We start from the raw sequence: 26,625 nt of genomic DNA on the forward strand, positions 1-26,625 counted from the left end.
ATATTGCCAAGTGGTCACATAAATATTTAGTTCGCGCATTTTCATCCCAGTTCATTGTTAAATTGTTTTTTCCGCAAGAAATGCGCAAGCTAACCCTAAATAAATGTATATTGCGTAACTTTTAAGCCACAAAATTTGGTTAACAATTTTTATCCGAAAAAATGGTTTTAACTGTGATTGCTTGACGTAATAATGTCATAATATACAGTATATGTACGGGAAAACTAGGAAATGCTTAAGTTTATGCGTTGTTTGCTAAGGCATATGGGATGATGGGTTGTGTAAAATGCTTTTAATACACATGGTTCGTGTACAGGGTGGATATGGATGATTAAACAATCGACTACTTTCACTTTCTCGGTGAGCTTTATTTAGAATTCAGGTTCACCGTATTAGTCACAGCACAATTGCGACAGAATTATTTCAGTCACGTAGACAAATTTTTAGACCCAAATCTGGAATATCTAGGCACTGTTTCCCATTTACCGTACGCGAATTTTAGCACCAAATTCAGGACATATCCGGCAAAATCTTGCCACCCAAACATTGTTTCCAGTTAAATAACCATTCATTTATTGTGGATGAAGGGTAACTCGCCTCCAAGGATTGTTTCATCTGAAACAAATTTTTGTGAACTTCGGTGTTAAACTAGAAAAAATCGCACTAAACACAACTTTTAAACTGAACTAGCAGAGTTCAGCTTTAGAAAAACAAACAAGAATAGTTGTGAAACCAAGCGAAACGTAACTAATGTATGGTTTGTTGTGATACCAAAAGCTGTTTCAGTTGTCAATATTCCCTTATATATCCCAGAACCCAATATTCAATCTTAATTAAAGGGTCTTGCACCAATAATATTCGCCAAAGTCACATTTTCTTTTAACAGCCGACCAGTTGATGGCTTATTTGTTATAAGCGAACAAACCATCAAAACAGGTTTAGGCTATTTGCATTAAAAAAAGGCTCTTGAATTTAGTTGCTATGTGGACAACATTTGTATTTTTGTATATTATTTTATAATAACAAGAAGACATAGACAAGAAAATTGTGTTTGATTTTAGGCACCATCTCACAATTTAATTAAAAAAATAAACAAAATATAAACAGTCCTGAGAGCTGTTAAGATTTTTTGTCTCGTTTTCTTATCTGCACACAAAATTATTTGCGAGACGACTACACCAGCTGCTCCCCTGGGGATTGTCTTGCACAGTATTTTGGCTAAAAAATTCTTGTGGAAAAATGAACAAAAAAGTGCATACATTATTGCAATTCAGTGCAGTCACTATAACCACTTCTGTATTTTTTGACAAATTCACCCCAGAAAGCAGTTAAAGCGGGACTAACATGGGATGTCAATGTAGTGGTAGCGTCTCATAATGTATACTAGACTTTATTTCAATTATTGCTTGAAGTAACCGCCATCATATCCAAGCCCTCTGTCGCCACTTGTGATTGTTTTATTTTAACCCTCGTTTGCATATCATTGTATTTCGTTTTCTCGTGCTTTCGCTGCCTTTTCGTTTTATATTCACCAAACTATTTTCTCGACATATATACCTTATGTACGTGATACACCGCACACAAAATTTGCGTACTTGATATACTAACAAATCATTGTGGAATTTAGTTAGTCAGTGAGACGTTTCGTGAGCTGTAAGATAGGTTTTAACCGGCAAACATATTGTCAGGAGACCTATAGACGTTTACCTGGCAAGAAAAGAGCATTATTTCATACATATTTTGTTACGCCTTATTTGGAGTCGGTTTACTATTATAAAGGTTCGGTTTTTGCCGTTTTCCTAGTTCTGGAGTCACCCTGAGTCAGATAGCATATTAATATTCCATTAAGGCAACATCACGAACTGTTCTGTAGTGATTCTCTTTCCGTCATTTTTGCCGGCATTTACTCGCTGGCAAACTTCCTCTTGCAGTGAAACAGTGTTTTTTCAGGGCAAGTTACCAAATCTGTTGCAACCTGATGGTGGTGCAAGTTAGACTCTCAGCAAGAAAAACAATTGACCAATATTGCCCGATTGTCCTCCCAGTATGTTACTCTGCAGGAATCAGTGATTTGCAGTTCTATTCGAACAGGCAGTTTATTAATCCAGGCTTATGAAAATAAATCTCAAGACGGCAAATAGCATTAACTCTCTGGGCAAATACAAGTGTTTTGTAGGAGCGACAGATTTAGAAACAGACATATTATACATTTACAGAAGAAAGATTTAACAATAAAAATCCCTTGGTTTTAAAGCAAACAATGGTGTTTATGGACTGACCTCCCTATACTGACATGGGCCCTGGTGCGCCGCAACTATTTCACCCCCTTCGCGTAGGCTCTGGCACGTGACGTGGTGTACTTATGGCCCGCCAATTAACTAAATTAAATGGGTTGCGGTACGAATAGATTAAAAACCACTTTAAAAGCTTGTGTATATTAATTATGTCTGTTTTACCAGTGCTGGAAGTAATTAAGTCGGAGCTCCGTTCCGGTTCTTGCCAGAAAATGACATAAATTCATTATGAATGGCACTTTTGTCCACACTAAATGGCGCATTGGAGCTCAAATTTACTTCATGAATTTCTGTTTGGGGCGCGGTCACTTACGTTATTTCCAGACCAGACAGCTGAAGGCCGCATCTCTCAATTAAATCCCAAAAATTGAGTTTTAGAAGTCATTTGTTATTGTGCACCTGGTTACAGTTTCTCTTGTTTGCCAAAAACAATTGCCGGGTCTGATGACTCATGAAGGGGCACTACTATTGCTGAACAGAAAAAAAATTGATTGCAGCTGCATTAAGACAGCACATTGGGGGGTTTTGCAAAGGCTAACTGCTAAATTGTCAGTCCTAGGGGGTGTACAAACAGTCCCGGTGGGGCCCCAAGACAATTACAAGACATCTAATTCTTCATGAATTGTGTAGAGGAGGGTTGGTGGCTTCACCTAATCGCAAATGGAGGTAACTTTCTCTGATTCATTTTTTCACAAAACAAACCTACACTTTTTTCTGCTTTTTTGACCAAAATAATGGCCAACAGAGGGTCAAAATGCCCCCGGGGGAGCAGTTTAAGCAGTTATTTTGATTATAAATTTGGCCACAATTCCTTGCCAAGGGTCCGCACTAACAGAAAATCACAAATTGAACATACTTTCTCCAATTCATTTTTTCACAAAATCAACCTCAATATTTGGGTAGTTTTTCAGCTACATGTACAACAGCACCCTCTACCAATTTACTGCCTGACTAATAGCCCTGAAAAACAAACTAAAACTGCCCCAAACACGCTGAAAATCGCCCTGGCAACAGCCTGTTCATCTGCGCTCATTCAACCAAAACACTGGCGCCCATGCATGACCCATTGCATTGTTACACACAATTTTACTCTGTTACGCAGGGTTCGAGAAGGGCAATTCCCAACCGGGAAAGTCTTTTCCATAGAAATACAGAGATGCGGCCTGAACGTGGGCGAAGCCAGACGAAAGAAAAAAGGCAATTCTGCGCTAGGCAACCAGTAAACATTGAGCGAGGAAACTCAGAAATTTGATCGTAACCGAAACCTATTGTGTGGTTATATTTGGGACCGGGTGGTTTCCATCACCTACACAAACCCTGTCCCGAAAAGTTACGCTAACTTTACAAACAGTGGTAACAAAGGCTAGTGAAAGTAAGTGACTTAGTCTCGTCCCAAAAAAATTCCTATTCATGACACTGAAGCAATCAAAGCGTCAAAAGCACATGACGTATGAGTGTGGTGCTCTTAGCAACAACCGCGTATTGCGACACAACAAGGAAGTTGGACGTAACCTGGTAGTTTCATACGGCGCTAAATAAAGAACAAAGCATTCAACGAAACAACCTTAAAAAACCGTGTAATATCCAATGTATATAAAATTTCACATAATACTCGTCTATTGTAACCTGTTGTATATCCCACATTTGTTTTTTTTTACGATGCCGGGTTCATTCTCCACGCTTTGCAAGAGGCAGAAAACAGCACAAAGCCATTTGCATTTAACTGTAAGTGGAGTGGCTCTACACGCGGAAGTAAACCCTTAACGTATCGACAGCAAAGAGGTGATATGACGTAACCCCAAGCCCACGCAACACAACGAGAATGCATTATTTATTCAGCCCAAAAATACATCACAGGACGCCCTGTTGAGCGCATCCTTTCACCATTTACCGAGGTTTCGATATGCTGGTAATGCGAAGTACGCAGGCCTGGGCGCTTGCAATGCCTGGGGCAATGCTAAAACGACTTAGTCTACTCAATGGACGTATCACAAATTGCTAGCGGTGCCCAAATTAAGCTTGTACTGACGAACAGTATTTGCATATAGGTATAAACGGTTTATTAATCATGCTAGCTATATGTCAATTGCTGTTATTTTACGACCTTCGGCATGATACGCGCATGTGTGCATGATTAAGTAGGCTCGGTTATTGTATGACGTCACGCACTATTCTTTCCAGTGTCAGGGTATATCGATAAGTCAAACAATGAATAATAGAATGACGAATTCGGGAAACTTTGGCCAAGCGAAAATTTTCTTTTCAGCGACAATTTGATTCCCACGCCATAAACAAACATAGAACGTTAACATAAGTTTGCAGTAGAAAAACTTGCACTCGAACAAACTTGGGTGTTTGAAACTGTACATGTGTAACAACAGCGGGAACTCGTCATTGTGGTGTATGAAAACTGGTTTGGTTTAAATTTGATCAGTTTTACTGCTACCTGTTTTCTCAGACAAGCGAACCAGGCAAGCGGAACCAAGCACACATCCACCAAACACTGAAGCGGGCGCGACAGCAGCCTGCTCGCTGTTTGCTGTTTATCTTTCCTGGGAAACATGGGGATGTTTTGACTCTACGTCACTACTGAGAGGCAGCCACAGGGAAAACTGTCACCACTACTAAAATGTGCATAACATAAAGCCAGGCTTTTACTAATATGAAACACTTCGGGTACAATTAAAATATGTAGCTGTAAACAACAATCCAAATTCCACAAACATTCGTTGATAAACTGAAATTTGTCATTAATTCGATACAGTGTTTCTATACCTTAAAGTAAACCAAGAAGCTATTGTCTGGCAGCATTTAGGTAAAAAATCCAGTGACAACAATATCACAAAAGGGACACAGTTAACGTAAATCACATGATCCAGCAAAACGTTAAAATCACAATAGAATTCTACCACAAACAACGAACAAAGCGAAGGGATTTTGTTCTTTTGTGGGGAAACCATCCAATCACATGATAGCACAGAATAAAGGGACGTTACCATTCATTGGCAGTGGGAGTTAGAAAAATATTGTTGTTGTTTGAAAACGCGGGAATTGCAACAAAACTACACAATGCGACTTATTGGAAAAACGATACCGTGTTTATGGCCACGGTTAAACCGTTTTAAACAGGCGATACAGGGGTTTATTTGCAGTTCTCGCGAAACTACTAACGACCGTGACAAAGCTTCGAACAACACGGACCCGTGACGAAAAGACAATAAACCCAGCTACGCCATTTGCGTGACAACGAGTTTGCGTAATTCAAATAAGTGCAATTCACGAGATTACACTTGCGCAAATTCACAAAGGCCAATGTAACAGCGGATAACCAATGTCACGTTAATGTATATCGAAACAACGCGCAGTGCGGGTTCCGCATACCGAGCTTTCAAAAGTTGTCCCAGCCGAAGCAAAACGCTCCGCTCGAAATTTTGTCACTGAACAGTGGCGCGTATCGCGACAGCAGGCTGCTGTTTGCCTTTTCTACAAAACAGGCGGATATGTTCATACGCTACAACCGATAAGACAGTTATTCTAGTAAAACGTCACTGTAATCTGACATTGTTTTACAAAATACACCGATATTAAGCGGCAAAAACACACATCGCAATCCAAGATCCTACGCAAATAAGAATGTATAGATTGATCAATGATGGCTGACAACAAAATACAACCAACCAACAACGCACGTCAGAACCCAGCAGATTTCTTTGAAATCAACCGACAAAGCGGCTCTTTTGGCCATAGCGAACCACCCACAAAACAACACAAAAAGACCCAGTAATATATTGTCAATACATGGTTGAAAAAATTTAGCCACCCGAGTTTTTTGTGATGAGAGTAAGAAAAGCTATGTTCACATTATTGCGTCGGTTTTGGAATGCCAATATTACACTTTTCTTATTAATATTACACTGTGTTCGCTACAACATCAAGCAACAAAAACTAATGCATGAAACCAGTCAGACATTTCTATTCGCACCATCCATCATATCAAGGAACTTAAAGAGTAAACCCCGATAACACAATGTGGTTTGTACACAATAGTAACAAGCAACAACCAACAGAAAGTAATTGCTAAGTATGAAATCAAACAATTTTACACACAATAAAATAGTTTTGGAACATGTAGACATACAGCACATAGAGATTCTTTTAGGTCTTGGCATTGTAGGTAAGCTGAAGACATGTGGGTGAAGCCAAACGTGCTCGAATGTAAACATTTCGAAAAACAATTTTCTATATTTAGTTGTGAGTGGGTTTAAAACCGTGACGTGTTCAACCAGCCCACTCTGCAAAGGGCGGAAAACAGCGTCAAGCCTTCATTTGTGTTTAATTAAGTGTAGGTAGAATAACTCTGCACACGGAATTAAACTTATTTCAGCTTGATTGTTGCATAGTGACGATATGACGTAACGCCGAAACTGCAAAACACAGCAAGCACAACGAAAATACAATATGTATGGACTAAAAAAAAACCGTCCGGCCTAAATCAACCTTCCACTGACGCTGGTTTGAATTAGCGCATTGGTAATTGTTTTGTACTTCGGTGAAAGTGCGCACATGTGGAGGATATGATTTAGTACGACCATAACTATTGCCTGACGCAATATTCTTTCCAGTGCCAGAGTGAATCAAGTTGCCATATCAACGCCAAACAAAGAAATAGCAGGACGACGAATTGGGGAAACCTAGGTCACGTGTGTAAGTGCGATTATATTTGTTTTTCCAACGATTATTTGCGATTCCCACGACGTTAAGTTGTTGACCGACCTGACGGAGTTAAATGAAAGGGCGAGGATGTGAAAGGACGGAGAATCAAACTGGGGTAACAAAACACAAGTTACACTTGGGCAGACCTGGATTTAAAACACTATCTGGGTAAAAACAAAACAGGAGTCGGGTTTTTAGTTCACATATATCTACCGCCAGTTATTGCAAACATGTTCCGTTAAAACTAAGGCCCAAGCGAAAATCGCTGACCAAGCAGCAACGCACCATGTGCCAAGTGACGAATTCACAATTACTTCTCGTGTTTCATGTAAAACTTGCGGATGTGTGGCTCTAACGCGCTTCAGAAAACCACAAAGGAAAAGCGTCGCCACCACACGATACGCACATATTACTAGGAGCACAATAGTAGCGTGCACAAAATGTAGCGTTTTTTAAGGGTTAGACATCACGCATGGACCAGTTGTTACTTTGGGGTTAAACAGCAAATCAGAGTATGTGAACTACAAAGACTTGATAAAAGTAAGTTCTTTTTAATTTTACACACAAGTAACAGTGCAAATTTGGTGAGATGCCCATATACTTCCAGACACAATAAACACTAAAACTGACAAAGCAGGAAACACAACCAAAGGTTGACAAAACACCTCCACAAAATAAATGTACCAACTGCTGAAATACCTTTTACAAACCATTTAACAAAACCATTTAAAAGAGTTTACAAGCAAAATATTATGTACACTTATAAGACAGAAGTCTTTTACAATAAAATATCAATGGAAACCATCCAGCCAAACATAATATTCAGGATACAAAGACACATTTTAAAAACAATGCACCAAAGTTATGTTTTCATAGTGTCACCAAGCCAAACACATGACTGTAATCCATGAAAGGAATCTACCAAAAGGGGAAATTCAACAACAAGGAAGTGGGTGTTTGTAGAACTAATGTAAAGATGTCAAAACAAAATGATGTTCAACTAAATTTTGGAATTGCGAAATGTTGTGTGTGACTGGAAATTTAAACACATCAAATTGGAAGTGTATCTTGTAAGGTTACCTCAAATAGAGGAAAACTCAAGGAGGAGATTTTTGGGCAAAACATGATTTAGCTGCAATAACCTCCTGGATTTTACACATATTAGTAGGTAATGAAAAACACATATTTATTTGCAATCGCAAGGCCCAAACATACCCTTGCTTTTAAACAACGTAAAGCCAAAACAACTAACAGCACTGCAATTATCAAGGACACATGGAAAAAAGTTGCAGGAACACAGGAACTTCAAGAACACAAACATTAAGCTGTGCATTATTTTAGCTAAGCATGAATAATCAATACAGTTTAAAGTTCAAGTGTCAAAACAAGACATTTCAGACAAACCTAAAATATGTCACAAATTTACTGTTTACATCTGTATGTTTTACACAGGTTTGTTGTACGACACTTTACACAACTACAAACATGTTTATGTCATTGCAGGACCAGAAATCTAAGAAGTACAACAATATAATTGGTTGGAAAATAGTATGTGCGATGCTGTGAAGTTTAAATTTAACTACAATCACTCCAGGCAAGGTTTTTGAGAATTTGAACCAAATAATAATCATAGTGAGATAAAACTCCCAGAAAATACTGAATAAGGTTAATATAAAAGTAAGCAGACTTTTTTAACTGTAATTGTAGTGATGCTATGTATGGTACTCAACAAACATGTTTGTCATGCTTTAGCAAAAACACACTAAGCTCTAAGTTCACAGCTAGCTGACAGGTTTGTTTTTTGAAATCGTAAAGCAACAAAGTCTGTGACAAATCAGTTTGCATACAAAAAATTAAAAGGTGTTACATGTGTTACAACAATATCCAGCAGTATCATCAAGTTGTGATTGGTTAACCAGTGGAAACACCAAGATATTCTGAAAAGGAAAGTTCTCCATTTTATGCTTAAGTTGTAACATCAACATTTGGTGAACGATTTTCAGCTGGATTTAAATTTCTTTGTTCAGGAGGTGGGGTACAAGGTGGTTTGGATGCTGCAAAAAAATTATTAATTACACTACAAGCAGCACTACTAAAAGGTTGTTAATAAAGCAATATTTTTAAGATTGTTGCAAAACATTTTTTACTTGCATAAATGTTCTTATGCAGTTAAATATTTAGGTTTTTGAAAGCATTATTACACTTGAAAACAAAACCAAACAATAAGTTATTTTTCCTAATCACAAAAACTTATCTGTTTGGAAAACAACCAAAAATACAAAGCCACAAATCAAACTGAACAAAGTATTGAACATAAATGGAACAATTTAGAAACCAAGCTTCGACTGACCTTGTGTTCATGAACCTAGCAAACAATTACAAATTATCACAGACTTGTAAAAATGGGAGTACTTAAGGTATTCAGTCTGGTACCTAGTTAACTTTTGCCATCATTGCAATACTTTCTTTTTCTGTTGGTTTTGGTGACACTTTTTTGGGGCCTGTTACAATTTAATATGTGCTCAATTTTCCAAATTTAAAAGAAAACAACTGAAATGTTGATGAAAAGTGATTCAAATAGGCCACTTGAAAATTGCAATCTTTTGGTTTTTCATGCTTGCTCAGGCAAAAGGTACAAGTTTTAGATACATTTGGCCATACTAGCATGCAGAAGTGCTTCCCTTTAAAATTTATTCCCTTGAATTAAATATTTTTTTCATGCTTTTAGAAAACTACTTTTGGCTCAGTAAAACTTTTTAAGATATGTGTGTTTTTCTATAACCTACAAGCTGGTGACCATCAAAATTATGCATAAGTTTGGTTAGTAAGCAATATTAAGTATAGTTTAAAGCCGATTATAACAACAACACTTCACACTGAGGTAGTGCTCTACATGCAGGTTATAAATTGTTGATTAAATTCAGATCATTACAAAATGATAATTGTAAAAGAAACTAGAAATACATCTCAAAGTTGCATACATTGCATATTAACAAAGTATTAAAGTTTTGTTTGACAGCAACCAAAATGATATTAAGTTTAGAAAAGAATGTTTATGGAATACTTTTAAAATCCCTAACAAACAAAATTGATCATTAGTGGTGGTTTTGTTACAAGTACAAGGCAAATATTAAACATATATTGATAAAAAACATATCAAAGTAATTCACCTCCACATCCACACCAGTGTTTCTGCACTCCAAAATAAACGAGGACTCCTATGAGAGCAACTCCAGCAAGGACTCCAATCACAATCCCAGCTATTTCTCCACCAGTTAGTTCTGTTGGAGCTACAACTGAAAAAGTAATTAGTAGTTAAACAAGGTTGGATTTGTTCATAAATACTTTTCATGTTCATTTAAATTTATTAAGATTGACAATGCTGTCCTAGTTAACTTACCAAAAAACAAAAACCTCATTTTAATGTCTCAGTTGACAAATCGTGGCAATTAATCATGCAATGCATAAGCCACCAAATGTCTGGTTTAGTAAAAAATCAAATCAGTAAAATGTCAACATACTAAAACTAAATAACTTTTTTACACCAGCAAAGAGGTTACCATGCAGGTAAATCAAGCATAAGTAGATCATCTGACAGAAAACAAAATTATTTTTTTCTTTTACAAACCCTGCTTTCACTTTTAAATATCTATCAAGACTAGCAACAAAGTTCTGAGGAAAGCATAAACCTCACAGTTGGTATTAACAACATTAATTACAACAACTTCAAGTGGTATAGTTTAAAGCCAGAACAGAATCCATGCTAAATGTGCTCACAGTTTTTTCATATATATCGGCACATAACAACCAAACGAAACAGATTTTTTGCATACATTGTAATTATATTCTGCAGCATATACACAGGGCAAAACCAGTCAGCACAAACACAAGTTTTCACTGCATGGTAGGAAATCGCAGGAAATCAAGCAAACAAAGCAGAAATATACAAATAAATTGCTTTGTATCAGAGGATATATATCATTTCTACAATAACTCAACATGAACTGTAAAAGTCACTGAAAATTGCAAAAAAAATTTTTTTATCTATGTTTTGACAGGAATACAAAAGTGTCGCTGAAACAGTAATAACTGAAATTTATAACATACATTTCAATCACAGAATAACCAACCGACAAAACTTGCAACAATGTTTTACATCATGTAAAACCAGTTTCTGTACAAAATACTGCATAAAACCAATATTTCAGGTTTACTGCATACTGTGACATTTTAGAATAGATTCTATTGGTTTTGATTTTTAAAAGCAACTACATTGAGAAAACCTATACTAAGAATTTTTATAAGAAGAAATCTACATTTAAATCAAAGGCATGCAAATATAAAAGTGTTTTTAAATGAAAATTTAAATGTGATTGCAAACAACAGCAATTAAAAGCATGACTAGTGGTGTGCCATTCCAGAAGGTGAAAAAAACTGAAAAATACAGGGTGAAATTTAGTAATTAATCTATTAAGTTTTGCTAACTCTAGTTTAAAAGAGAGTGCATTTATTTTACCTCTCATAGTCCCTGTCTCAGGAACAGTAGTATTGTCTACATGTACCAATATTTATTAACTTAAATGAAGATTACATCTCTTAAAACTAGTGATAAATTTATATCTACAATCGTTAAAGTTCATTTTTTGAACAGGTGTACAACCTCATATATCAAAGTTGTGATACAGTTGTTTTGATTCAGATTCATTGCAATTAAACCATAGACTGGGTTTGTATGTTACCAATATACATGCATTACATGTATTTACCTGTTGCTCCACCATTAGTTGTTGTTGTTGTTGCTGTTGGAGTGGTTGCAACTAAAATAAAATATTAAAACTCAATAATCTTGCAACACCATCATTTAACACTTGTGCAATCTAATTATGCAGATTGACATCCACACCATGCAATATTAATGCTATGCACACAAAGACAGACAACATGATTAAGTTTACCAACAGGAAAACTCCTGGACATATTGAAAACCAAGTTTTGAACAACTTAATTTATTACAATGTGTATCACTGATGTTTCTTTTAGTTTCAAAAAAAAAAAAAATAAAAACTGACTTGGTAAATCATAAAAACCTTTCAAAATTGTTCTTATCTAAACTTAAAAAACATGACCTTTACATGAAAAGTTTGATCTGACAGATTACCAAAAACTTTACAACTCTACATTATAGAATTTCGTGAATATCATCCATGGGAACAATAAGACACTTTTGATGTTGTGTTGTAATGGTCAAATACAACGAAAGACTAAAAACATCTGCAAACATGGTTTGAGCTTATGAGCCTTAAGCTAAAAGTTTCAGATAAAAGTTTTAGAGACATGTTTAGTTGTGACTTATAACCAATTGCTGATTTAAAATCACCACAAAAAGAAGTGAACCCTTCACCTTATATATTACTGCAATTCATACATCAATATTAAATTGATCGACACAAATTTTCACGAAACGACTCGCATATAAAATTTCATTTAGGTCTCATTGCTACGATAGAATAAGCAAGACTGCATTACAAAATAATAAATGTGCTAAAGCTGTACAACACATTAACTATCACCTTCCTCTGCCATCCTAAGTACAGGTTGTCTTGTACTACTGCCACTACTACTATTGTCTGTAGTACTCCTGGCTGTCATACCACTGGTAGCTGCAACATAATCAAAATCAACTAAAACAGGTGGTGGTGTCAACAAAGCTACACCACCTTCGGATGTGCATTATCAAATCATTAACATAATTGGACAACAAGCAGCGTATGGAATAAAAGGTGCATCATCACTTGAAAGCAGTGACAGTTAAGTAACCTTTGTTATGTTACAATGGTTTGTGCACTTGTAATGCTAATTGTTTTTTTTTTGTAGAAAGTGTTTCCCAGTTTGCTACTACTAGCCAAGCACCTCAAGATGTTGAAGAACCGGTTGCATTCACATGTTCAACTATGGATGACAGCCTTTTTGAAATAATTCAAGAACCAGTGAGCCCTGCATCATCACACTCCGAAGCATCATCACAACACAAAGCAAAGCGCCGCCGTCATGATCCAGAAAAGGACATAGTTGACATACAAAAAGAAATTTATGTCCAAATATCAAACATAGCTATAATTCAACAGCTGTTGAAAAACATAGCTATAATTCAACAACAGTTGGAACAAATGATAATTGCAAATAATTTGCAGCGACAAAAGTTGCAGTTGGCTGAAACCAGTAAAGTTGAACTAACCTGCAGTCAACCCTTCACAGTTGATGATTAGAACTAGTTTGCATTTTCAACAATATGCTTCTTTCTGCATGTGTTTTCAATTTTCTTATTCACTGTTGGTTTAGAGGCCCAAATCTGTGCAAGTCTGTCAGTGTTTTTATTCATTCTAGTTCACTGTTTTTCATTACTCTGCACTGTTCTTTTCACCTACCTTATTACTTTCATATTCGTTCAGTGTTCTGTTACCTACTTTTTCAAGTTCATTTCTGTGTTGCTGTGCTGCCACTTTTTGCAATAAACAAACACAAAAACATTTCACAAACATCACTTTATTGGAATGCAGAAACAATTGAATCTCTCACAGTACTACCTTGCAAGTCATGAATTTCATTTGTTGTGGTGGTGTCTAGTAGTGAATCTATGTCAGCATTTGCTGGCAGTGGTACATTGTGAAGGCGACAAATATTGTGCAGAATGAAACAACACATTGTAATTTTACAAACTTGTAGAGGTGAATAACATAACCTTCCTCCTGTGTGATCAATAACTCTCCATCTCTGTTTCAAAACACCAAATGCCCTAAACAACAAAGCTTTATTATCATTCATGTTAATGTTATGAGATGCAAGACAAGCGTAACTTACTTCTCTATAGTTGACCGTGTTTGTTTGTGAGCCGTATTATACTTCTGTTGTGAAGGGGTACTTGGATGGCTAAGAGGTGTCATTAACCAAGGTTTTAATGGATAACCACTGTCACCCAGCAAAATGTCATCGTGATATTTTCCACTCTCAAACTCCTGGTACACATTTGATTGTCGAAGAATGAATGAATCATGACATGAGCCCGGCCACTTGCATACCACATCCAGAAATACCATATTGGCGTCACATATAGCCTGCAAAAATAATGTGAAGTCAAAACCAATTTATGACAAGGGAAAAGTATGCAACTTGCCTGCACATTGATAGAATGGTAACCCTTTCTGTTGACAAAGAGATGTTCTTCCTCACTTGGTGCAATTAAAGGAATGTGTTCCATCAATGGCCCCTATGACGCCAGGAAACCGTGCAATTGAATAAAATTGTTGCTTTATCATTGTTGAAGACACCCTGTTTGGCATGTGGATGAATTGATGTTGTTTTGAAATCAAACTATCCATAAATCGACTTAGTACTACACTGAGAGTTGGTTGTGAAACATTAATATTGTCCTTGGCTGAATTTTGAAAGCTTCCTGATGCCAAAAGTTTTAATGATATCAAAACTTGTTCTTCCACTGTAAGACATCTTTTACTGGCACTCTTTGGCTTCAAATCTTGGTGCAAGTGGTTGTACAAATCCATTATCACAGCTTTGGGCATTCGATATTCTTAAATTAGTTCTAAATCCGACATTTCCAGGGGATTTTGTCTTACCTTTTTTCGTTTGTATGAGCGTTTAGCGGCAAAATAGACAACCATTATCACTTGCTGACGCAGCTGTGCGGCTTTGTCCGGAATAATTCGGCGTTAGCGAGTGGTCTGAGCTCCTCGCTACTTAGCGAAACATAATACAGTAAATTTGGACAGGACTTAAATGTCTCTAGATGCACAAACATTATTCCACACATAAAGAATTTATCATTGATTAGAGGTCCAACAGTACCCAATGCACTAGAAGAAGATTTTGTCGCAGAACTGCCTGAGGTGCTCATGGTCATTGTGGTTACTGGAAAACAATTCATTGCAATGTTTAAACAAAAAATTCAAGTTCTGGCTGACATGCCTCATGCAAATGGTGTTTTTTGAAGACAAAGGGAAAGAAGACAAAGAACAAGTGTACAGAGCAAGAAGTTTTGCATTTTGACCCATACATGCTTCACATCAGCAGTTTCTAATATTGCGCAACAAATATAGTCAAATATATACTTGAATATCCTTTTTCCAAACAACAAATAGTAAATTAGACCATGTTTATACCAAAAAACATAAATATCCTCTTAGAAAAAGTTTGTGACTTCATTTTTGGGCAAAACTCAAGTTAACAACGTCAAATAGTTGAATGAATTTATCAAATATATGTTTACATATTGGGGATTTAACAATTAATTATGTCATAGCAGATAAGGAGCATGTCAACAACTGTTAGTAAAGATGGCAATTTCTCGCATTTTAAGAATCTAAGAAATTAAAATGGGAAAGTGACAGCTAAGAAAATAAATGTTATTTGGAAAGAAATTTTTTAAGCATGATATGCATAATACCTGGTTGTGTTACTTCACCATTATTAGTTACCATAGGTGATGTATCAATGGCATTGGTACTAAATATATATGGATCAACAATGCTATGCACAGTCATTGTATTATTGTCTATCGAAGTACTACTTTCAGATGAAACCAATGTGTTTACAACAGACATGGTGGTTGTATCAACTTTAGACTCAACAACACTGGAAGTTGTAGCAACTGTAAAAAGGAAAAATTTTCTGAACAAACAAACCAAGACTAAGATAACTTTGCTGCCTCCATAATAAAAAAAACTAACAATATCTTATCTTACATTCAATGTCACTTTTTTTGCTCTTTATTCAAACTTTAAAAACAAGCAGACTCTGCAAGTTCCTTCGAAATATATTACCATAAATGTATGTTCATATCTACATTCATGTAAAAATTGGGGGGTAAAAACAGACAATATATTAAGTTTACCAACAGGAAGCACTCCTGGTCACATTAAAACCGAATAACTATGTGTACCATTAACATCAATAACCCATGTTTCTTTTAGATAAAAAACAAAAACAATGAAAACTGCCAAGGTAATTAAAAAAAATTATGGAAGGTGCCATATCAGTCTTGCCTCTTTGAACTGAATTATCCTGGTTTGGTAGAAGACTGACTTATATTTTCCAAAATGCACAAGCTTTCGCATACCTCTTGCTGCATAATGTGTAAATGAATGCAATAGAAGAAACAAGTGCAGAACGGGGGAGCTTGTGTATTTTAGAAAATAAATGTTAGACCTTTGCACAAAAAGTTTGAGTCTGGCAGATTACTTACAAATCCACATTATAAAACTTCAAGAGCACAAATGTCACTCATAGACTTTTGACGTTGGGTTTGTTCGGCAAAAACAACTACATAACCAAAACATAACCTGTATTGCCTACATTACTCATATCCATTATAGAAGTGGTAACTGGAAAACAAGTTTGCAGTTGAAAAACATCAATTACAACATGTTTCCTACAGGTGCTAAGCAACAATTGTTAATGAAGTAGTCTAATGCTGGCAATTTTATCCAAGAAGTAAATACAGACAAGAAAAAGTTTTAAAACAGAGAGAAATGGAATGTTATGCAAAAAAAAAACTGACAGAGGATGCAAAGACTTTTGTACAGATTTTAGCACACCTTTTAAATTTTTGTTGAAAATTTCATTAATATTTGCTGTGAAGAGCACCAAAGACCACTTTAAAACAACACAAAGAGTGTAACTAATCTGTTGCATATGTATTTGACACCACATTCATGCAAAGAAACAAATAGCAAAAGACACATGAGACAAATATTTGTGCCTGTAACAACAAAACCCCCCAAAAAATACTACCCATATTTTAGTATAATTTATGTTCTATTTTGTAGCACAGTTTAGTAGCTTCGACATGTCTAACTGCTATAAAAATGTTAAAATAGAAACTATGAACTTGTAAATCATGCTTGTGAGAAAAGCAGACTGAACAATTGCAAAAAAATTCTTTATTCATGCAAATTATATCACAACCAACACAAAGCACATTAAGCAACAGAAGGATAAATGTTGGTGACACAACAATTCTGTATCTTATTGTCAGCTTTAAGCTTAAAAAAGAAATTTTATTTGGCTTCAAGAAATGCAGTGAATCTATTGAAAAATTACAAGGTGTTGATTTCATTGGTCTCAAAAAGATTTGTCGCAGAAAAAGTTTTTTCAATACAAATTGCTTGGAAATATTTTTTTTACCTTGGCAATCTGGACCACCACTTATTATCCGATTATGTGCACAGTTTGCATTTCTACCATTATTGACATCATTACAACAAAATACAAAACCAACAGTTCCTTCAATAATGGTTGAGTTTGTGCTGTTTGTGCAATATGTTGCACTGGAACCCAAAGGGGCTACTTCACAAACAGCTAAACAAAAATTTGAAAAATAACCCTGTAAAACATTTATATAAATACTCAATTGCAATTATACCTGAGCATTCTGTAACATTCCATCGCCCTGGACTAACACATAGTGCAGATGGGCTTCCAGTGTAGCCAGTATTACAAACAAGATTTACATTTTTATTAACCAGCAAAACACCAGTGGAATTACTACTATATGACATGTCAGTTGGTATGGCTGATTTATCACATGAGCCTGAAGCAAAATCATAAAGTCTATCAGGCACAGATACTTGTGCAAGATTAATGGTTAGATAAATTAATCAAGATCAGTGGACTCAAACCTTATTAAATTCACGGACCCCTTTTGCAAACTTCTAAAAACTTTACCTAAAGTTTTTGTGACAAACATAGTTGTTTAACTTCCCTAAATAAAAAAAAATTATGTAACACATGACATAAAAAATTTTTAAAAACGAATTTTTTCAACAATTGCTAAAAAATAATCAAACCAGAAAAAGAACAAAACTTGCAAAAATTGGGACACAGCTAGTGTTTTTTATGTACCACTTCCTAAATAAGAAGGGTGCAAAAATGTGTTCCCATCATTAAAAAATGACATATATTTGGAATGTTATGGAAAGCATATTTACGTATATGTTGGTCTTTTTTTAACACTGTTAAACCACGCTTTTCTATCCTTTTTGTACAGAAACTTTTAATTGAGATTTGCTTCTGTGATAACTTAATTCGTTGAGACATCATGATGCATGAAATACAAACTGCTTGCTGCAAAAAGTTAGTGTAGCCCGTTTCACAGTTTCAATTAATGCAAACAATTACCTGGTTTTGAGACAAAAACCAAGCTGAATGGCGTTGGTTACTCATGACAAATGTTGGTCAGTCGGTGGCTATGGATTACCGCATAGCCAACTTATGACAGCAGAACATATTTATTAAAATAACTGATTAGGTTGTGCACACATCCTTGATACTATTTGGGGTCCGTGACAGGTTGGAGAAACCACTGATTTTAATTCATACCCATGCAGTCGTTGGTAATGTTCCATATGTCAACTCCCACACACACTGCTGCTGCTTTTCCAGAGTAATTTCCAGCACATGTCAAGTTTACAGTCTCCCCAAAAGCAGTTGAGCCATTTTGGGGCACAGTATAAGAGTCATTTTGTTGTACACTAGTATCAGCGCACTTAACTAAAATATAACAATGTGATATGAAGCAATCAATACTTGTATCTTGCAAAGCAGATCAAACATATTGCTATTGTTGGTTAATATGCAAAACAGAAGTCTATCATTGCCATTGAACAACTAGTTGACAGTGTACTATTTTTATGCAATTTTGTAACACACTATACTTAATACTTCACAATAATTTACTTGTAAGCAACACATCTTTTCTGATTAAATGCCTTTAGACTAAATATGCTGCTCAAAAAATATCTAACACACAAACCAAACACACTCTGGATCGAATTATACTGCAGCTGTGTGAGTGAGCCAGTGAAACAAAACTGAGCTATAATACCAATTAAACTTTGCTTCTATACCAAACATGACTTTTGTCCGGGCACAAATATCCTTATATTTTACACCATATTTCCTAAGCAAACAGCTATTTTTATGCATGAAACCTTTGCTTGCACTTTTTTACATACCAAGAACAAATTTTGCCATAAAACATACAAATCAACCACATTACGGATTTAAATAAACTAAAAAAAGTTTGGCAGCTTGGTTGTAATAGAAAGGTTCACATGGGTTTCCTACATAGTTGGGTTGGACCATGCAACCACAACTAAACTGGTGGCGTGGGTAGAAAAAATATAAGGGAGGTGTTCGGCTTCGGTACCTAATTAATGAAGCTGTTAGATGCATTTTCATCAGACATTTACCATGCAGGTTCAGCTTTAAAAACAGGTAGCGAAAAAAAAAAACAACTGTGGAAAAAACAAACCAACTGTGGAGACGAAAACTTTACGGTAGTGTACGTTCCTGCGTAGCGGGAAATTGACCGCACTTTCACACCCCTTAAAAAAACAATGTGCAAAAATGCTGAGGGGGTGTTCTGACACCAAAACACCCCCCTGGATCCACCACTGGTAATGGCATTGCCAAACTTTGCAATTTGAAAGAGCAAAAAGAAACCCAGAAACATGTTAATTTTTGAAAGGTATAGAGAATCCAACCTAGCTTTGTGTTTCTTTTTATAGTTGTACAAAATGAACACATTATTATCTGTAAAAAAAGATAGCTCTACTACTTCGAAACAAGGAATGCATTTACTTAATTTGCAATCAGGAGGTGGGTTCCAGGTTGCATTAGCTTGACATGTGGAAGGTTGGTTTCGTACTTCATACCCTGTATTGCATGAAAATGTGTGTGAGCTCATGTAACCTTGCTTGGCTGGCACATCCATAATGATATTAGGAGTTGAGACATTTCCACAATCTGAAAAAAATTTAGGCAAATATTGGCTAAAGATAGAATGGAAAACCTACCACAGAACATACTGATATTTGCGACAAGCATCACTAAATTATTAAAAAAACTGTTTGTAACATGTTTTAGTAAATATTAACAACTAGATTCTCTGTAAATTATGAAAAATATTTTGTAACAACCTGTTTGCTGTCCTGGCACTGCTAAATTATTCATCCAAACACCTTTGTAAGGTGAAATGTAAACTAATACATTAATCACATGATCCAATTTATTGCATTTTATCTCTATTTTTTGTGAAGAAAAAACAGTAAATAGCATAATCCAGATAATTGCTTGTTATTTCAAAGATTTATTCCAAATGTTCAGTAGGTATAAGGTTCACACAGCGTTATGTTGCTCTTAAAATACACCAAAAGCATAGTCAGTTTTGCAACATTTGTAGCTATGATTAACCAATACAGACTGAAACTTTTTTATAAATTACTGTTAAACAAAAATTTTACACAAACAGGAATTGAATAAACTTGAAATATTTATTCAAAAAATAAAATCTTTTAAATTGTTTTAACTTTAAACTTCGAATATTTTTTAGGGGAACAAAAATTACATGAATCGATTCGTCATTTACATCTTTTTTATGAATTAGCATTTTTTGGTTGAAAACTGAATGCATATGAGCCATATCAAATAGTTAGTGATTTGGTAATATTTCCTTTTCTTCTATGAATACACTTACACTTGGCTGTCAATGTAAAACTTGGGTTGCCGATTGATGGGTTCAAAGTGATGTCAATTGTGATATCATTTGTTATGGCAGGTGGTGAATATGTTGAAATTATGTTTGGTCCTGATATTGAGCAAGTTATATTATTCATTGTCAAAGTTGTATTTTCAACACATCCGCTATTATAGTAAGTAGAAACCGCAACCGTGTTTCTTCTCCATGTACAAACAAAAACTGAGGCAGCAGGAACACTGCCCGTGAACAAAGGGCTAAAGTTGAATGATACATTACCACCATCCTCTAAGCCACCTGATGCAGTGATGGTTTGTGCATCTGAAAAAAAATTTAGTCACCCTCAATACAGCACACACAGTTTTCAGTTCCCTCATGCACAACAATTGTTCAATACTCGAATTAAACCCTTCCTTCCAAAGACAATTAACTAAGTGTCATTTATTAGATTCAAAGAAAACCAGGAGTAGAAAACCAAGTCTGATTTTACATGAAATGAACATGTAATTATGTGATCCTTGCAGATGCACAATAATATCACAAAGGTCAGGGCATGCTGTGACATCACAAAAAAAAATTTGGTCATTGTAACATCACACACTAAAGTTACAAGCACTGGCATACCTCTGATTTTGGGCAAAAAGTACACCAACCATAAAATTGGTCTGCATGTTAACAATTAAACTTATTTCAGAGATAGGGTTTAAATTAATAGTAACTAAGCCCCTAACCCCTAAACAGTTTAGTTATGCTCAGTTTGTATTAAACCATGCTGCATAAGTGTAAAAACTAGAGGGTTTTTATTTCGTTGATGTTATGCCATATGGCATCAAATGCTCTTACATGAGAGCCGCTTATAGGTCAGGGAAGGTGTGCAGGAAAACACTCCATCTATCACATCATATGACTATTAAAACATTTGCCATGAACTACCTTTGTGACCTTTCAGAATAAAACAATAACAAAACATATCACATACCTTAGATCAAAACATTTAACGTTAAATGCGGCAACGAGAGCTTTGCTTCAATCGCATAACGTTTTTCATATTCCCACTTGTCTTATTCTTCGCTTAGCTTATTCTTCGCTAGCGTGGCGTATATTTCGATATAGGCTATATACGATTATTGAAAGTAAAAAAAATAGTGACATGGACAGGATTATTAAAACATCAATTTATTTATTAAACCTAAAGCCAATTTTCAATATGTCAGGCAGAAGCCAAGCGATTAACCCAACGTACCATATGCGCATCAGCATGTATGTGACGTAATTACAAATCCGACACAAAGAATAATAAAGTTTGATGCAGGTGCATTTTTTTACAGTTTGCAGCTCAGTGATATCACATTGACGTATTTTTTGGTGTGATGTCATAACTTAACCCCACCTTTATGGTTTCGCAACTGGGGGTTGTTGTTATTTCTGGAACATAGTTGCGTCTCGGTGCATAGTAATATTTAAACACTTTTTTAACAACTTACTTGATTTATAGAATAAACATGCAAAAACAAGTCCAAACACAAACCATCTTTTTATTTCCATTTTTCTTGGACTCAGAAGAACCTGCGCACTATCAGCAGCGCATGTAAGATATTAAGACTACTGTCATTCTGGCAGAATCCAAAATTATTGTTTCGCAAAATGCGTTCCGCATCAATGAGCACCATTGCACAAGAAGGTTTAACTTATACAAAGGAGTTTATTGTTGGTATATATCATACCAGTAAGAATTATTTTGCAAAATATTTCACTTCTTCATCATTTCGTACCAATACATCGGTAGAAGTCCCAAGTTTATATTCAAAATAACCTGAAATACGGATCTTTTTGAGCCTTTTTGCATTGCCAGTGACGTCACTTTCAATCAAGTGCCAAACCACTTTCCGCATTATAGGATTTTATTTAAATCTCATTATCTGTCAAGGATAGAGTGAAAAATAGCGTGAAAGTAATAAAAATCGGTAGAGATCCCACGTATTCCATCAGAATGACCTGAAACACGGGTGTTTTTGCGCCTTTTTGCATTGCCGGTGACGTCACATTCAATCCAGTGCCAAACCACTTTCCGCTTCATAGGATTTTTTTTTTAATTTCAGTATCTGTCAAGGATAGAGTGCAGAATAGCGTGAAAGTAATAAAAATCGGTAGAGATCCCACGTATTCCATCAGAATGACCTGAAACACGGGTGTTTTTGCGCTTTCTTGCATTGCCGGTGACGTCACTTTCAATCAAGTGCCAAACCACTTTCCGCTTCATAGGATTTTATTTAAATCTCATTATCTGTCAAGGATAGAGTGCAGAATAGCGTGAAAGTAATAAAAATCGGTAGAGATCCCACGTATTCAATCAGAATGACCTGAAACACGGGTGTTTTTGCGCATTCTTGCATTGCCGGTGACGTCACTTTCAACCAAGTGCCAAACCACTTTCCGCTTCATAGGATTTTTTTAATCTCTGTATTTGTCCAGAATTTATGTCGTCGCAAAATCTAATGGAGTGACACACTCGATTTTTCACACAATCTCATATATTTTCCCTTCTAATCACAATGTGTCACACTTATGAACTTGCAAAGAACGTTTTATTGTGCAATATGCGTCCAATTGTTTTTCCTTCTTTTTGTAGTGAATATAAATGACCGTAAAGGTATACCAAAATAAATATTTTGATTTAACATTTTCAAATGAAATGATATTTTCTCTTAAAAAATGGTAAATTTATACATGATGTTGATGTATCACAGGTGAAAGTGATCTTTGCTTGTTACACAAACATATAAGAAACACAATTTTTATGGTGGCCACTAAATCTAAGAAACAAATTGAGTAAACAGGCACAATTAAAGAAGAAACATTGCACGTTTATTCGGACAGTTTTAAATTATCAGAAGCTTTGATATCTGCCACATCTTTGACAATTGAGTTCATAAACATTTCTGCATCATCTGTAGTAAGTACCTTCTGGTAACAGGATCAAAGATTGCTGAAATTTTTATGAGTCGGAAACGTTCGCTATTACTGTACATGTACCTTAATAGGATACATTTCATGGCCAACCGTGTAATAAGTCAAACTCATGTACGCGTACTTAATTAACGAACATGCAACTTATTAACGTGCTCGTAACTAATTAACGTGCGCGCATGATAAGTTGGTCAATAGTGTCATAATCCTAGGTAAAATTACATGTACTGTCACCAGCTTATGGGCGTCGATATGCTCTTGTTTTCTGCTTTCACCTTTGCAAATATCACTCATGTATCCATCTAGTGGCAGGCAGCGTCAGATCTATGTCAAATCCTCAAATGTTATCGCAACTGCTTAAAAATGTAAGTGTTTCATCACAGGCCCAAATATACCATGGCCCCGCACAAATTTGTAAGTACCGAAATGTATGTTTCAAATATTTATCCTCTGTCAAATTTGTCCTCTTTTTCCAGAATTAAACATTTGAACAGCGAAGTTGCGCTGTATACTCAGCTAACCTTGTACTTTTACGTGCGCATATGCCCTTACAAATTATCTTGATTTTAAGTTATAGTAAACATGTACATACTTTGTTTTAGTGCGCATGGGCTGCCCATATTCAAAAGAATTTTACAGCGCTTGCAATGCCACACAATAATTTTACAAAGTTTGCATCTTTACGTCGCAATTTAATTGTGTTAAGCTTGCCAAAAAGCAGAGTTGATTGCAGTGAAACCTCACGTTTTAAGTTCTCTTTGGGGTTGCGAGACATCAAAGTAAACGGTGCGAACCACAGATATCCACAAGATGGATACATGAGTGATATTTGCAAAGTAAAAGCAGAAAACAAGGGCATATCGACTCCCATAAGCTTTGACTTGAAGCTAACTATTTGTTCTTTGAAATGAAAAAATACGACGACAGTACAGGTAATTTTACCTAAGATTATTACACTATCGGCCAACTTAACATGCGCGCACGTTACTTAGTTGCATGTTCGTTAATTACGTATGCGTACATCAGTTTGACTTATGACACGGTTGGCCATGAAATATATCCAATTAAGGTACATGTAAACTAATAGCGAACGTGCTGCTTACTAACGCGCGCGTACCTTATTATTCCACATGATGTCGCTCTTATTCGGAATTTGACACTGTTGGCCAGGCTTTAGATAACGCGCACGTTCATTATTACGGCACACGCACGTTATCTAAGGTACGCGTACAATATGGCGAATTATGACACCGATGTCCCAAACAACATAACGAACGTGCTCGTTATTTAAAGCCTGGCCAACAGTATGTCCAAAACAACATAATTTACGTTTAGGGTTTGAATGTGAAGTTGCAATATGTCACGATGATAATGGTGGCTAATTGCCTTTAAATTGTCCCTTTACCAGTGCACTTGGCTAAGATGCAGGCAGTTGGGTGTAATTGTTTATTGATGAAATGTAACTAAATAGCATAAAATAAAATGGAATATATTTAGAATCAAATAGAACGGTCAGAAAAGGGCGAAATGCGTTACCGTATAAACATATAGTCTCGTGATATGCGATATTGTGAGAGAAAGACAGTGGGCTCGTAAATAAAATTTGGGTAAGAAAGCCCCAGCCAATTACGTAGGGTGAAGTATCCCTGTCACAAACAAACTCCCCTAACAATGGAATGCGATGACAAATTTTTATCAATGCAGCTTCCAGTTCTGACATTGTCCCACATGCGACTTGGTGAGTGTCAATGCAAATTCTTATCAACGCGATTGCGGGTACATTTTCACCCATATGTCAAAGGCGGTTTGCGTCACACGACCGCAATGTAAATCGAATGACGCTAAAAAGTACTTAACCCTGATATTGGGATGTACTTCAGAACGTGAAAAAAAATGTTTGAAAAATAATGTATGTTCACAGTACGTTTTACACGCAAAATTGACGATAAAGGTGTGCGCAATGCTAATAATAGGCCTAATGGCGGTCATGCACATTCGCAATACAAAAAGGAAAACAAACGAGAGAAAAAATCATTTGTTCAAACCTTACTGGATGATGGAACCAAGCTACCCTGGCAGGCTGTCGATCGATTACCGTATCTATAGTGCTGAGTAAAAGGTTTGATACTTGCTGGACCTATGTTTCAAATGTTTATCACATTGCTTATATGTGTTTTGCATTCCACGCAAACTGATGACGCCCTTTACAAGGCGAAATATAAATCTAAGCAACCTTCGTATTAAAAGGAAGTCAACATAAATGGTTACATGTACATATTCGCAAGGGTTAGGCGTGTTTATGAAAAGACTAACAAACGCGTTTGGTATGTGTATCAACATACTTTATACAGCGACGTAAATCGAAATTAAACATGCACAATATCGAATCAAGTCAACCAGCATGATGGGCAATTGGCATATTTAATCAAGAAGTGTTGCAAAGGATGTTAATGTCGGTATGGAAATAAGGTTAAAATCCGACGATTTCGCCACTACCATTCGTCAATAAAAACTCCCAATCGGATAACATTAAGTACCTCAAAGGCTATCGCATAACGAGACAGGATCGTCACATTGCGAAAACCCTCATTTGGCAGCTATGGTATTTGGCAGCTATAGTACATGCAATGTAAACATTTCTGTGTTGTTTTATTACAATGGTGGATATCGTAAATGCAAATTTTGCCAGGCAATTTGTGCACAAAACACTGCATTGGCCAAAATCTGACTTCTCTAATCGTTGCGATCATGTACAGCTCATCTGGTGGAGCGTTGGGCCTCATTAAAAATCGCAAAAAAGTGAAAAAGCCCTGGTTTGAAGTCATTCTGATGGAAAACGTGGGATCTTTTTTACTTTCACGCTATTCTGCACTTTATCCTTGACAGATACTGAGATTCAAAAAAAATCCTATGAAGCGGAAAGTGGTTTGGCACTTGATTGAAAGTGACGTCACCGGCAATGCAAAAAAGCGAAAAAACATCCGTGTTTCAGGTCATTCTGATGGAATACGTGGGATCTCTACCGATTTTTATTAGTTTCACGCTATTCTGCACTCTATCCTTGACAGATAATGAGATTTAAATAAAATCCTATGAAGCGGA

The 26,625-nt window shown here is 35.9% G+C and overlaps 3 protein-coding genes across 15 annotated transcripts in view; 2 read left to right on the forward strand and 1 right to left on the reverse strand.

Moving 5' to 3' along the window:
- The window catches only part of LOC145899869 (uncharacterized), a 194,946-nt gene that overhangs the window by 40,584 nt on the left and 127,737 nt on the right, over positions 1 to 26,625 (forward strand). The gene's annotated exons all lie outside the window — the stretch shown is intronic.
- Positions 8,173 to 22,178, reverse strand: LOC145899621 (uncharacterized). 13 transcript variants are annotated; one of them, XM_082988487.1, is made up of 14 exons: positions 22,041 to 22,178; positions 20,557 to 20,877; positions 19,662 to 19,826; positions 18,399 to 18,569; positions 17,443 to 17,610; positions 17,205 to 17,378; positions 15,466 to 15,669; positions 14,868 to 14,930; positions 11,774 to 11,824; positions 11,524 to 11,559; positions 10,178 to 10,303; positions 9,441 to 9,508; positions 9,358 to 9,372; positions 8,173 to 8,944 (listed from the first exon to the last, which is right to left on the reverse strand). In XM_082988487.1, the coding sequence occupies exons 1-12, from the start codon at positions 22,099 to 22,101 to the stop codon at positions 9,441 to 9,443; spliced, it is 1,608 nt and encodes a 535-aa protein (XP_082844613.1). In that variant the 5' UTR covers positions 22,102 to 22,178; the 3' UTR covers positions 8,173 to 8,944; positions 9,358 to 9,372. The 13 variants fall into 13 exon arrangements, 11 of the variants coding, with proteins under 11 accessions (XP_082844613.1, XP_082844612.1, XP_082844615.1 ...); XM_082988486.1 differs by having other exon boundaries at positions 8,173 to 9,061; XM_082988489.1 differs by lacking the exon at positions 11,524 to 11,559 and having other exon boundaries at positions 8,173 to 9,061.
- Positions 12,682 to 13,717, forward strand: LOC145899683 (uncharacterized; the record flags this gene model as incomplete). Its single annotated transcript, XM_082988578.1, has 2 exons — positions 12,682 to 12,814; positions 12,882 to 13,717. Coding segments are annotated over 2 exons (525 nt in total), but the record flags the coding sequence as incomplete, so codon positions are not given.

The sequence above is a fragment of the Ascidia mentula genome, chromosome 4 (genome assembly GCF_947561715.1).
Source record: "Ascidia mentula chromosome 4, kaAscMent1.1, whole genome shotgun sequence".
Taxonomy (NCBI): Eukaryota; Metazoa; Chordata; class Ascidiacea; order Phlebobranchia; family Ascidiidae; genus Ascidia; species Ascidia mentula.